At 27.8% G+C, this 13,224-nt stretch overlaps 1 protein-coding gene across 1 annotated transcript in view; it reads left to right on the top strand.

Annotated features, from left to right (window-relative positions):
* Nucleotides 1-202: 202 nt before the first annotated feature.
* The window catches only part of LOC111614336, a 38,944-nt gene continuing 25,922 nt past the window's right edge, over nt 203-13,224 (top strand). Inside the window, exons 1-6 of the mRNA XM_023355713.1 lie at nt 203-448; nt 1,344-3,642; nt 3,716-3,776; nt 10,333-10,426; nt 10,500-10,824; nt 13,135-13,223. Of these exons, the coding sequence (XP_023211481.1) occupies nt 1,671-3,642; nt 3,716-3,776; nt 10,333-10,426; nt 10,500-10,824; nt 13,135-13,223 (2,541 nt within the window). The 5' untranslated portion in view covers nt 203-448; nt 1,344-1,670. The remainder of the gene's footprint in view (nt 449-1,343; nt 3,643-3,715; nt 3,777-10,332; nt 10,427-10,499; nt 10,825-13,134; nt 13,224) is intronic.

The raw sequence follows: 13,224 nt of genomic DNA, 5'->3' as shown, positions 1-13,224 counted from the left end.
ACTTTTCTCAGCCAAATTTTTATCTGTTTCTTTTAATGGTTATAAAGTATATATAATTAGTAAATTTAACAATAATTAAACAAGTGTGCAAGTTTTAAAATAGGTAAGTAAAAAATATGTAAAATTTTATTTTATTTCAATAAACTGATCCTAATGTTTGTCATCTCTTAAGACAGAACAATTAAATTTAGTAAATTTTAAATCAACAGATGGCTAAATTAGAAAGGAAATTTCAGATTAATGATACATGTTATTCTTCATTGACTTTTAATGTTTAAAAACAACAAAAATTTATATATATGAATAGTGGTATATTTTATTTTTAGATAATCCTCTACAGTTAAAAAGATTAATTCAATGATGATTAATATGTAGAAATTTAATTTGTGGATCAAAACTGCATGCCATTTTGTACAGTTTGTGATGCATGTAAGAAAGCTATTAAAAGGTAACTAATCAATTTTTTTATAACAGTTAAATTATAGACAAACTAACTGTTTAATTAAAATTTATAAAGTATTTTTAAATTTAAGAAATTAAACTATTAATATTAGAAATAATTATTAATAATGCATGTTTCCTGTTAAAATATACAAGGATTTTTAAGATTTGATGAATTTTGCATCTTTAGTTAATAAATTTATATGAATTAACATTGAGATAAAATTCATATCTTTTTATTATTAAATTTGTTTTGTTAACAATAATATTTTAATTAGGCAAAATAATTATATATATTTTTCACATTAATATGTGAAAAATATGTACTGCATCTCAAGTGACTAGATGTGACATTTTATGTACATGCTTGTAATATTTGTTATAAATATTTAATATCTCTTTTGCTTATTTAACAAAACTCAGTCTAAATTGTTTAATAATGAAAATTTCAACAGTAAAAACATTTGTAGTTGACACCATAATCAAATTATTTAGAATAAAAAATGCTAAATTCAGGAGCCAAAACAAAATTTTTTATTTAAAAATATTTTCATTCTCAAAATTTTTCAGCTGAGGATGTTCTTTTAAGAGAAAGAAAAGATTTCTAAATAAAAAATTTTGCTTTGGCTCTTGAATTAAGCATTTTTTCCTAGTAATTTAATTAAAATTTATAAAAGTTTTTATATGACAATTTTGAAAAAATACTATTATAACAAGAATGCATTTTATATTCATGCCTTTTAAAGAAAACTAGAATCTGTACTAATAAATGATTAAATTGACATTATAGTTGGAAAGCATTATTAAGAAATGTAGAATGATAGAAATTAAATTCATTTTTATATTAAATATTACTATCAAAAGTTATACTAAATTTTATTAATTCTTTATTTTTCTCTCAGAAATGCAATAAAAATAAAACTTCATATGATTTATGCAAGTGTAAAAATAAAGGTGGTGAAATATCTAATTTGATAGAAGAAAACCATGAAAAACAAAAATCAGCAAGATCATTGTTAATTGGCTCACTTAAAAGGACTCAAAAGAAAAAAATAAAGAAACAAAATACCATTAATTCAGATCAATCTACAGGAAGTCCAAAATTAATTAAATCTAGAAGGAATAGCACTCCTTCAATAGCAAGTTGTCCTGCAGTTGTTTCTACTGAAGAATGGACTGTTATTGATTCTGATAATGATATTGAGTATAAAGGTGGATTTCATGTATTGATGTCATGTTTTACTTTAGGAGGTTCATATAGACAAAGGAAAAAGAAAATAACTGCAACATTTATGGAAAATGAAATATATATTCCATGTGAAAAAACATCAAATACATCTGAAAAAAGTAGACCTTCAGACAGTATTGCAGATGATTCTTCTAACAGAAAAGAAACTGAGAGAACAGTATTTACTACAAATTCTGTTTTAAATCCAGGTGAAGTAATTTGTTGTACTACATCTGCACAATCTTCTGAAAAAACTGCCATTAAGAATTCAGTACGATGTATCAAGAGAAAGAAAAGGAAAGCACCATTACCTCCAAATGTAACTAATTTATCTGAGAAAACACATCCTCAAATTAATGATTCAAAAGAAATAGAAGTAAATAAAATTGATGATCTGCCTACAGCAATAGGTAAACTATATACATTTAATCAACTTTCAATAAATTCCCAACAAATTAGTCAAGAAGTACCTAATCCAGTTCAAAAACAAGAGATTTCTGTAATTTGTCAAGGAAGATATGCAAGAGTTTTAGAAGAAAAGAAAATTAATGATTTAAATGTAGGTGGAAAAAATACACCCAAAAAACGTAAATCTCCAAAAAAGAAACCAGCTCCTAAACCACCACTTTCTTCTAAATCTAGTTCTTATTCTTCAATAAATATATCAAACAATTTTAATGAAATTGTAAATGTTAATGGAGATCAACTAGAAGAATTTTCGAGAAGCAATGTTGTTAAAAACTCTATTGAAAATAAAGAACTTTGTATATGTAACTGTGCAATGTGTAAAGAAGATAATTTTAAATATATAAACATTCCTCATTTTGTTTGTCCTACTTTATCGAAAGATGCTGATTCATATAATGTTACAGTTTTGGGTTATTTTAGTATTGGTAAAAAAGATGAAAATTATAATGAGGAAATCAAATTGCATGAAAATGGTTTTCATCATTGTTGTGAAAAGGATATAGCTGGAGCTTGCATTTCTAATAATGTCAGGATCAGTCAAAACCATGACTTTGTATTACCTCTTCCTCAGCAAAGAAAATGTAGATGTAATTGTTCACCTAATTTTGAAACCATTGAACATTTTGATCAAAATCATTTTAATGAACTTCCCAAAAGAAAAATTAATTTGTGCACCAAATCTCACAGTAATCCTATTTTAATGTGTTCATGTTCAAATCCACATTGGCTAACAAATGAAAATGATGAGTACGTAGGTGATAACATTCATAGAAAAATGATGTTTAACAGACACCAAAATCCTTTAATAAAAGATTGTAGTCATAAAAATTATAAAAGTAAATATTCTTATCAGATAAATAAAAGATCTGAACAATTTACTGAACTTGAAGAATTGCTTAAATCCAGACCAAGTGTTAGTGATTTTATTGCTGCTTTTAATTATTTAACTCAAAGAAACTCAGATTTAGATTTACCTAATCCTAGAATTTCATCAGAAAATAATTTAAAGATAAATCGAGTTCAGGAATCGGTTACCGATTGTGATGAATACGACTTAAAATCACTTCCTACAAAATGGAAATATGCTCCAATGGATTTTAATATAAATAAAGTCAAAGCAACAAAGTTAGAAGAAAGTTATAAAATCAATAAACCTTTGAAAAGTTGTTTAGTGAATAAAAATAATAAAAAAGTGACTTTTGAAAATGGAATTAAATCAAGAGAATCAGTAAAATTAGCAACAAAAATTGATGCTCTTCCTCAAGGACCTTGCAATTATTATATTGCTGCACATAAACATGCAAGAAACCAGGAATATATTAATCAAAAAGATAGATTCAAGAAAACTAGTTTTAATGAAAATGATTTGAACTTAGAAGCAAAAAAGCCAATTAGAAATCAAAGGCTAATCAGAAATCATAATTACAGGAAATCATATCGGGCTCCACCAATACCTAATTCTGAAAATTATAATCAAAATTTGTCATCTTGCCAAAATAAAAAAAGTAAGTGTCCTTCTTCTCTTTTTCAAGTACTTTTCAGTTATTAGATAAAAAAATAATAAATTATAAATTACAGATTCGTTAGAAAAAATAGATGAATATGGAGCAATACCAAAAAAATATAATAGAAAAATATGGTAAGTAAACTTTTATATCTAATATAAAACATGCATAAAATATAGAAGTATGATGTGTTTATGCCATAAAATTACATCAAATATATAAATTATATAGCAGACTTAATGTCTAAAAATTTACAGTATTATATAATATTAAGTTAAATAACTAATTACAGTAGTCATAATTTTAGTCTTTCATATATGATGTTGAATTTTAGATATTTTTAGTTAAGAATTTCTTTAACATGTAATGCAGTATATAAAATCATATATAGATATCAACTAACACATAAAATTTATATTTTAAAACTATCATTGGCCATTTCATAAATTGTTATAAGAACAAATTTGAAAAAAAGTTATTTTAGAATAATTTGTAAATAATAATAGTCCAACGATATAATGTGACTATTTATTGTTGTAAGCATTCTTATTGATGTAATTATCATTATTTTTTACCTTTTTAGATTATATATTTAATTCATCCTTGATACACTAAAACAAATTTAAATTGGTGAAAACTTCTGTTTTAAACTTTCACTAATTTAAATGTAAAAGTTGAAATTTTTTGTTTAAATTAAATTTTATTTTAATTGATGACCAAATAATTTTTTATTTGATAACAAAATATTAACTGCTAGATTCTTTGGTTGTGATTAACCTAATGATTTAATGATAACTAGTTAAATTAAAGCTTAAGAACCTGGCTATTAATAGTAAATTGAGCTTGGTTTTTTTTATATTTTATTTATATATCATGCTTGGACAAATCCTGGAAGCCAGTTGATAACTATGGAGAGTCAAAAGCTCTCCGTAATTATGATTCAGCCAGCATAGCAATTAACTTGTGTGTGTATATGTTTTTAACTAATATATATCTGGAAGCAAAGATCAGATGGAGATCCAGATAGCATAACTGCACAATAATTAAAAGTTGTAAGTTTGATTTTTGCTCCATGCTGATCTTTTCCTCCAGAATATTTTAATTATTTAATTATTTTCAGTAAAAGTTGGCAGTCTAAGTCTTACTTTTAAACCAAATTACAGAATTTCATCTATAATCATTAGTAATAATTTAGCAATTTATGTTATTTATTTATATGGAAAATAACAAGCAAATACAAGAATGAAGGTCATATAATAATATCCAAGTCAGATAGCTAATCAACAGTACTGTTAGTTTCCTGGTGGATGTCAGCCAGAGTCCCAGGAAAATCTAATTATGATATCTATTTATTATACTGTCTTCTGCTTACTGTTGCAGTATTATATTAAATTACTGTGTTAATTTATTTGTGATACAGAAACTATATATAGTCTCAATTTTAAAAAATATAAAAACAATATAAATTTTTTTTAAAATCACACTTAAATAATTTCATGTTGTCATCCAATTAGAATGTGTCTCATGATACAGACCTTTTCTGTTTTAGAAATAGTGAAAATATAGTCTTTGATTTTATTTATAATTTTTGTCTTACAGAATTTACATTAAGTTACTATTATTTGTTAGAGATTTATAAATATAATGAATGTGCTATTAAGCTACTGCAATTTCTAATTTTTAAAATTAACTAATTAAATTAGAAAACTATTTCTTATGTCACCAAACGATCACCTAAATATCGTTTGGTGATTTATTGTATACTACTCGGGCTTTGCAATGTTATTATATTTCTTATGTATTTAGTACAATAAAAAACACACTGTAAAGTATTGACCTTTTAGCAGAGTGGGAACAAAAGAGACGTGACCTTGCCAATTGGACCCACATGCGGTCGGGCAATATACCACTTGTAAGGTGTTGTCTTGTAAACAGATGGAAGACAAAGGAAGTGCCGGCTTTGTTAATTGAACCTACCTGCAGTCAGATGGTAGTACATTTGCCATATGGTAAACAAAACGAACGTAAACAAGTGACGGATGTTTGTGTAAGCTTCACTCTAGTCGGATGACGGCAGACCTGAGTGTAAGCTGTTCTGGCATAAATAAGGGTTGTGATTGGTCGGAAGTCCCCGTTCCAAAAATCCTTAAATTGCGGGGCGAACGAGAGAGTAGGAGAGAAGGGCAAGAGACTGGTACATGGTAATCTCAGGCATTTGGGAAGCCCACTGAGCGTAGAGAGAGTGTTCTCCTCTGTTAATCATCTCAGGGACGGGTTAGTGCAGAGACTGGACCGACCGTGCAGTTGAGCCGACTCCACAAGCTGACTGAGGTCTCTCCAAAGGTTATTAGTTCCCAGACGCCAATCTGGCACGTGAATATCCTGCACGTATGGTTATCCTGTACATATACTATGTTTTCTAACTTTTACTTTCCACAACTGTAAATAAACTGTAAATATATTCAATTTGAGTGTGGAGGTGTGCTTTCCAACGAACCTGATTCACTACACCGAATCGTGATACACAGGAAACCAACTCAACGAGACGGAGTTGGGAAAGAACAGCAATAAGATCTTCACTCACACCTTTAACAATCCAGCAAATAAAATTTACTAAAATAAAAATGTTTTTGATCACTTTAATTGATCTTCCTCAGTTATCATAAAATAGAACTTGAAAATAGAACATAAATTTAAAAATAAATGAAAATGAGAATTTTGAAATAAATACATAAATACTGTGTTAATTTATTTGTGTTAATAATTTATTACACCTTATTATTTTATACGGTAGATACGTGGACAATATATTCATCCTATGGCAGAGAAAACCAGACCTACAGCAATTTTTGGAAGCGATCAATGATAACTTCTATGGATTATTCCTACAAATTAGACCAGAAAAGTGAAATTACTGTAAATTTTTGTGGACATTTCCATTGCTTGCAAACATGGAGAAATTTGGACCAACATATATAGAAAACCATGTTTTCAACCCATTTTAATTCCACATAACTCTGTCGATCCTCTTCACATTAAATTGGTAGCCTTTAGATCGTGGATAAGAAGAGCTTATATGCATTGTACAAGCATAAATGACACAGTAACAGAGCTAAATTACATCTTAAGAACAACAAGGATACTCGAGGGAAATGATAGAGAAATTAATCACAACCTTTTGAACAACAAAACATCAGCATACCTCATTGGACCAAAAACAAAGGGTGGTTTTAAATTATATCCCATATTTAAGGGGAATACATAAGAAGGCAGCTAAGGCTAATAATCTCCAAGTAGTATATTGATGCAACCCTGTGGTTTTCAGAATTTTAAGGAACGATAAAAAACAATATAACTAATTCGGCCACAGAAATCTACTCCATCCCATTAGACGCCCAATGTTTCAAATCTAAACTAGTCTATGTGGTCAAATCTAAACTAGTCACAATGCACAACTTACAACAATGGCTCAAGGAGCATAAATATACAATTGATAAGAAGCTTGATAACACCACACTTATCAGCTTATGCATGGCAACAGGACATTCATGTCCAATGGGAGCAAGCATCAATTATCAAACCAATAACAAATATGCACACGATGAAATATCTTGAAAGATTGGAGAATTTTAAAGCACACAAAAAAACCGGTCGCATCAACCGTAGAGATTCAGACACATTGGCTACCGCATGGCGGTCTTTTTATGAAGATTAATTTTATTAAGAGACATTTATTTGTTATTTATTTTATTTCTTTAATTATTTATTTTATTGTCCACAGCTACATTTTCAGTTATTTATGTATTTATTTCAGAATTCTCATTTTCATTTATTTTTAAATTTACATTTTATTTTCACATTCTATTTTATGGTAACTGAGGAAGATCAGTTAAAATGATAAAAAATGTTTTTATTTTAGTAAATTTTATTTGCTGGATTGTTGAAGGATTGTTTTTTTACCATATTCTATTTATTCAGTATGTACAATATATGGGTATTTAATACTGTACAAAAATAAAAACAAATCAGTAAAAAGTCACAAGGAAATAGAATGATTCAAAAGTTAATTCATTTTTCATTACCTTGCAAAACAGTGCAAATTGAAAATGTTTATTAGACTCATAAATTAAAAAAACATTTTCAATTTTAATTTATTATTGTTTCAGCTGTATTTTGAATGTTTAAATCAACGTATTTAATAGCAAAAACATTTTTTCTAATAAAGGAGTAGTACTGGAAAAGCATGGATGGTATATTTTTTGATACAGTACAAATTTTATTTGAACATTTTTTTTCTTTGTCATATTTCTCAAGATATTTTGTATATTGATTAAATTGGGACACCCTATATATGTATAATTTATAAAAAATTAATTTTTGGAAATTTATGTATGAAATTTCTGTCTTCAGATTATAAGTTAAACTTGTACTTATTACCAGCAAAATTTGTTGACAAATCTAAGTTTACCTAGGCTTACTAGATTACCATAACAGAGTAGGTAAAGTATGGTATGAAGCTTTATTTTGGACTTATACAAAGTCAAAAAGCATTATATTCATTTTGAAATTAAGTTTATCAACAAAAACTCAAGTAAAAACAATAAAGATTTATGAAAAGAAACTTTCAGATCAGTGCTAGTTGTCTATACAGTGGGTGATCGGTTAACGAACATAATTTGTTCCAAGACTTTGTTCTCTATCCGAATTGTTCATTAACCAATTATAGATTTACCATAGGTTTTAATGGGAATTTAATTAATTCATTCTGGAGACCCTCAAAAATAAAAATTATATACTTTCTTACTACGTTTATTTATATGTAATAATAAAAATACATACATACACAGTCTTGTGCTTTTATTAGTCATGTTTTTTCCGTTTGAAAGGGTTAAAGAATCTGTCTAATGTCGATTGCTTTTCTCTTTTCTTCAGAATTTTTCGTAAGTAATTGCAATTGTAGAAATCCCCAAGCCTCAACTTGGTTTGGATGCCATTCTAACACTGTTGTTCTGACATTCTCCCACTTCTTCAAAGGATCTTTAATTAATAACAGATATCGTCATTAATCCTCTTTTTCAGAAGAAAATATATCTCGCCGAGTTTCTTGGTGTTCTTCATTCAAGAGTTCTTGGCATTCTTCTGTCGTCAGATCCGTTTCCAGTTCCATTACGAACTCTTCGACGTTCTTTATTTCTCAGATGTGATTTTTGTTACTCCTTTAGCTGCTTGAGTCTTCTTGATTATACAGTATTTTTCTTAGATAAGATTGAACTGCGGCCTATTGTAGACCTGTTCACGCCAAACTGCCCAGCAGCATTAGGTATCTTCTGCCCACTTTCTACCTTTGCTATTATACTCACCTTTCAAAAAGAAAAACAGATGCAAAACTTAACGAGCGCCTACCCGACAGTCTCGCGAATACATAAAAGAATTGTTTTGTCGGAAAAATAAAAGGCTGGAATTACAAGGGAGAGTTTCAAAGTTCGAAGAAATGCTATCCAATCGGTATATACCGGCTTGAGCGTCGATTTCGACGTCTCCCACACTCCAAGAAGTTTCGAATTGTTGCCCGAAGACAAGGAAAGACCAATCGGTATTCATTATTTTACGTCACTTCTTCTTGTGTTTGTTCTGTGGGGTGTTCGTTATCCGATCATAAAAATCTTTCGCGAAAGTGTTCGTTATCCGATCTGTTCATTAACTGATCACCCACTGTATTTTGTAAAGGAATTGTTAAATTACTTAAATATTATCTAGTCTTCATTTAAGTAGTTTTAATATAAATTATAGAAAGATTACTTTTCAATTTTTTAATTTGTCCAATAAATTTGAGAAGAAACTTTTTAAAATTCATACAGGGTATCTCAAAAGTTGCTATTTATTATGAAAAATAACTAGAATTATGAAAAACTGGTTTAAACATGAAAAATATATTTATTTCAAAGTATAAGCATCAAAAAATTAGTGCTGCATGTGGCAACTGTCAGTGTCTCTACAAAGATTGAAGCAATAAGCTTTTTGGAACATACTTTCCAGCATAAAAACTCATGAATAGCCTTGTCTGTTAGACCTTTCTTATACAACTCCTCTTAATTTGATGAGCTTAATGAAAAAATTGTATCTAATTTTCTTGCAATTCAACTCTTTCATCTTGCATGTTACCACAAACTCTCATTCTTCCATGTTCTTCATCAGTGATATGGGTCTGAATGGAAAAATTTAATAATTGCACAAAATTTGACATAAACCAATTAATGTTTTTTTCATATACAAATTTGTACTAAAGATACATATTGTTATGACAGCATAGCATTTTTTAAAACACATGTACTGAAATAGGTAGTGAGTGACTTTTGAGACACCCTGTATATCCAATAATTTACTTTAACCTGCCATTACTCAAGGGTGAGCATTGCACTTGCCTTTTATTTTAAAACACTTATAACTTGGGCTTCTTGGAAGTTTTGTGACCAAACTATCTCCCTTTCTACCTGAGTATCCCTTCAACCATATACTGGAATCAGAAATAATAATCATTGTTAAATAACATAGTTAAAATATTTTCTTGAAAATATATAATTATTTAATTTATTTGTAGTTTATTCAATTATATATTTGATTTATTTGTTTTAATTTTGATATTACCAAACAAATATTTAAAGTAATATAAACAAACAACTTTTAATATAGGGTGAGTTTGTATATAGAAGATAAGTCATCTCATAAAGGCTTAATACCATTATTAATTTCACCAACAATGACTTTAGGTATGCTGAAAGATAAAGTAAGTAAATACTGTTACATTTATCACATAAATTATATATATTGACATTATATATTATTATATGTATATGTAGCTGGAAAGACAATTTGGATATCCAAGATATCTTCAACGTTGGATACTTGGCAAATGCTTTGCTACGGATGATGATTCAACACTCGCTGAGTATGATGTTGTTGAAGAAGGTTGCCCAGTATTTCTCTATATGACTGAAAAAAATCCTCAAAATGAATATGAAAATTTTGCATATAATCAAAATAATAAAACAAATGATTCAACCAATGATGACAGTGATAGTGACTCAGATATTAGTTTGGACTCTGATAGTGGTACTGTGATACTGGCAAGTGATACAGATATGTTAAGTGAATCTTCAGAATCATCTGGAACAAAATCAATAGGTAAGAAAATGATTTTACATATTTAAGTTTATAATTTACATTCATACAAACAGATATTTCATTGAATTCATANAAAGATTGTTTGAGATTACAAAAGTCTGAGATGGAAGGACATTTTCTTTGACAATGTAGAAACAATATGTGGAATATGGATATACACTACAATAATTTATTATGATAAACTCTATACAGAAGTTTTACTAAGCTGAGATTACATTATAGGAAATGAAATAAAAAAATTTCATAACGATGCAGTATATAGTAATGTACAGTTTTTTGTAAGTTACCAACTACAGTATGGTTTTGCTAATATTATTTGCATAAACAATATCACCAGGATTATCATCTTTTTTAAAGACATTAGAAGACATACAGAAAAAATATAATTGCATAAATAAAATATAAAATAATGTCTTGTAATGCTTCAAAAAAGATGATAATCCTGGTGATGTTGTTATTGTGACATCATCATAATGCCAGGCTCCAATTTTTAATAATCTTTTAATTTAAAAAAATTATGCAAGTTCGAATCCAGAATAGAAGTTTGTATATAATTAATTAATAAATGTATATAATTAATTGTCTTTGGTACCTAAGCTTTCTATATCTGGTTTTGATTTTTTAATTCTTTAATAATCTATAATTGGTGTTTTTAATGAAGAATTTGTTGTATCTTTGAGCTGTTTTTGCTGCTACCTCTGAAATAGACTGTAAAAGGATGTAAAGAAAAGACTTGAAAAAATTTATATTTTTTCTGTACATGTCTTCTAATGCTTCAAAAAATACAATAAACAAATTTATAATACAGTGAAATTCCATTAACTCGGCATCTGGTATGCTGGAAAACTCGATTAGCTAGCATGCCGAACTAGTCATGGGGAGTTATCGGTACATTAGACTGGAAACCCCATTTTTTTTATCACAGTTTAACTGGCATGTGAGTTAAACTGTGACTAAAAAATAATTTAGATAACCACTCATGACTGGTTATAATAAGAAAGTCACCAAAACCAAATAACTAGCAGAAAAAAATGGGGATAGAGCTAATGTTTTCACCTGTGTTGAATGAACAGCATCATCAGGCTAAGTGACCTCACAGCTGTTGAAACAACAGGAGGTTGCTGTACATGTGTGAAGAGGGAAGGTGACATAAGAAAGAGAGGAAGAGGGGAGAGGATAGTAAGATTATAATTCATAGAACAATTTCTATGTTGGGGAAGGAATCTACATCGCAAAAGTTAATGGTGGTATATTTGCTGGCAGCCTTATTTCAACTTGCTCTAAATGTCTGAGATTACAGGTGGATTTGTACAGTTTTATATGCAAGATATCAGAAATTATATCCAGGAAATTGAAAAAATTGGAAAAATTAGCACCTTCCAATAAAGTGGCATATTTGATAAAACAACACTGTGTTGGTCCCAGCAATGCCAGATTAAAGGAATTTCGCTGTACTACTAGTTTAATAATTAAGCTAAGAGTAAAATAAGTTTAAATAAAATTCAGGATTATTTAATTGCTTTTTCTGAAAATTTTCAGTAGGATATGATACAGTAAATAGTTTGATTAACAAAGAACAAAAAATATCTAGTATCATTAAATAGTGATTTTAATGGGTATTTAAAAATTTTTAAAGATATGACGATAATTAATATGCTAATAACATTTTATAAATTTACATTGTTTTTCACTGAAACTTTTCATTGTTAGTAGTTTTAAGATTTCAGACCTGTACATTTCCACTATCATCTTCCATCTATCCATCTGTCCTTCATTAATCTCGAGAATGGTGTTAGTTAGATGAAAATCAAAACCAGATATAGAAAGCTTAGGTGCCAAAGACAAATTAATTATATACAAACTTTCTGGATTTGAACTTGCATAATTTTTATAAATTAAAAAATTTTTAAAAATTGGAGCCTGGCATTATGATGTCACAATAACATACATTGGATTTTTTTAAGTTATTTTTTTTTTTCTAATTAGACGAAATGGACTAATTAAAATTTAAATTGAGTGAAAAAATTGATTAAATTGAAAACTTAATTAAAATTTTAAATGACCTAATTAAAATTTAAAAATTTTAATTAGTCCGTTAGGATAGATTTCATTTTCTTTTGATATGATTTTTAAAAATTATTATTATTTTTAATATATTTTTTCCAAACATTACAGATTAATAAATAAATAATAAGAAAAACAGATAATTACAATTGTTAATAATACATTTTATGTGATATTAAAATAGGACGATTTTTACTATGGATTATTATTCATTATATATTTATTTTTATTATTAATTTTTTACAGACTTGAATAGCCATACATCTGTTAATTTTACAATGAAGAATGAGCATAAGAATGAAATTTTATCTAAAACTTCATTAGAAAAAAAGGAGG

This window comes from Centruroides sculpturatus, unplaced genomic scaffold (genome assembly GCF_000671375.1).
Source record: "Centruroides sculpturatus isolate CEXI.00-Female unplaced genomic scaffold, Cexi_2.0 scaffold139, whole genome shotgun sequence".
In the NCBI taxonomy this organism is placed as follows: domain Eukaryota; kingdom Metazoa; phylum Arthropoda; class Arachnida; order Scorpiones; family Buthidae; genus Centruroides; species Centruroides sculpturatus.
Note: the sequence above shows the minus strand (reverse complement) of the source record. Positions and strands in the feature narration are given on the sequence as shown.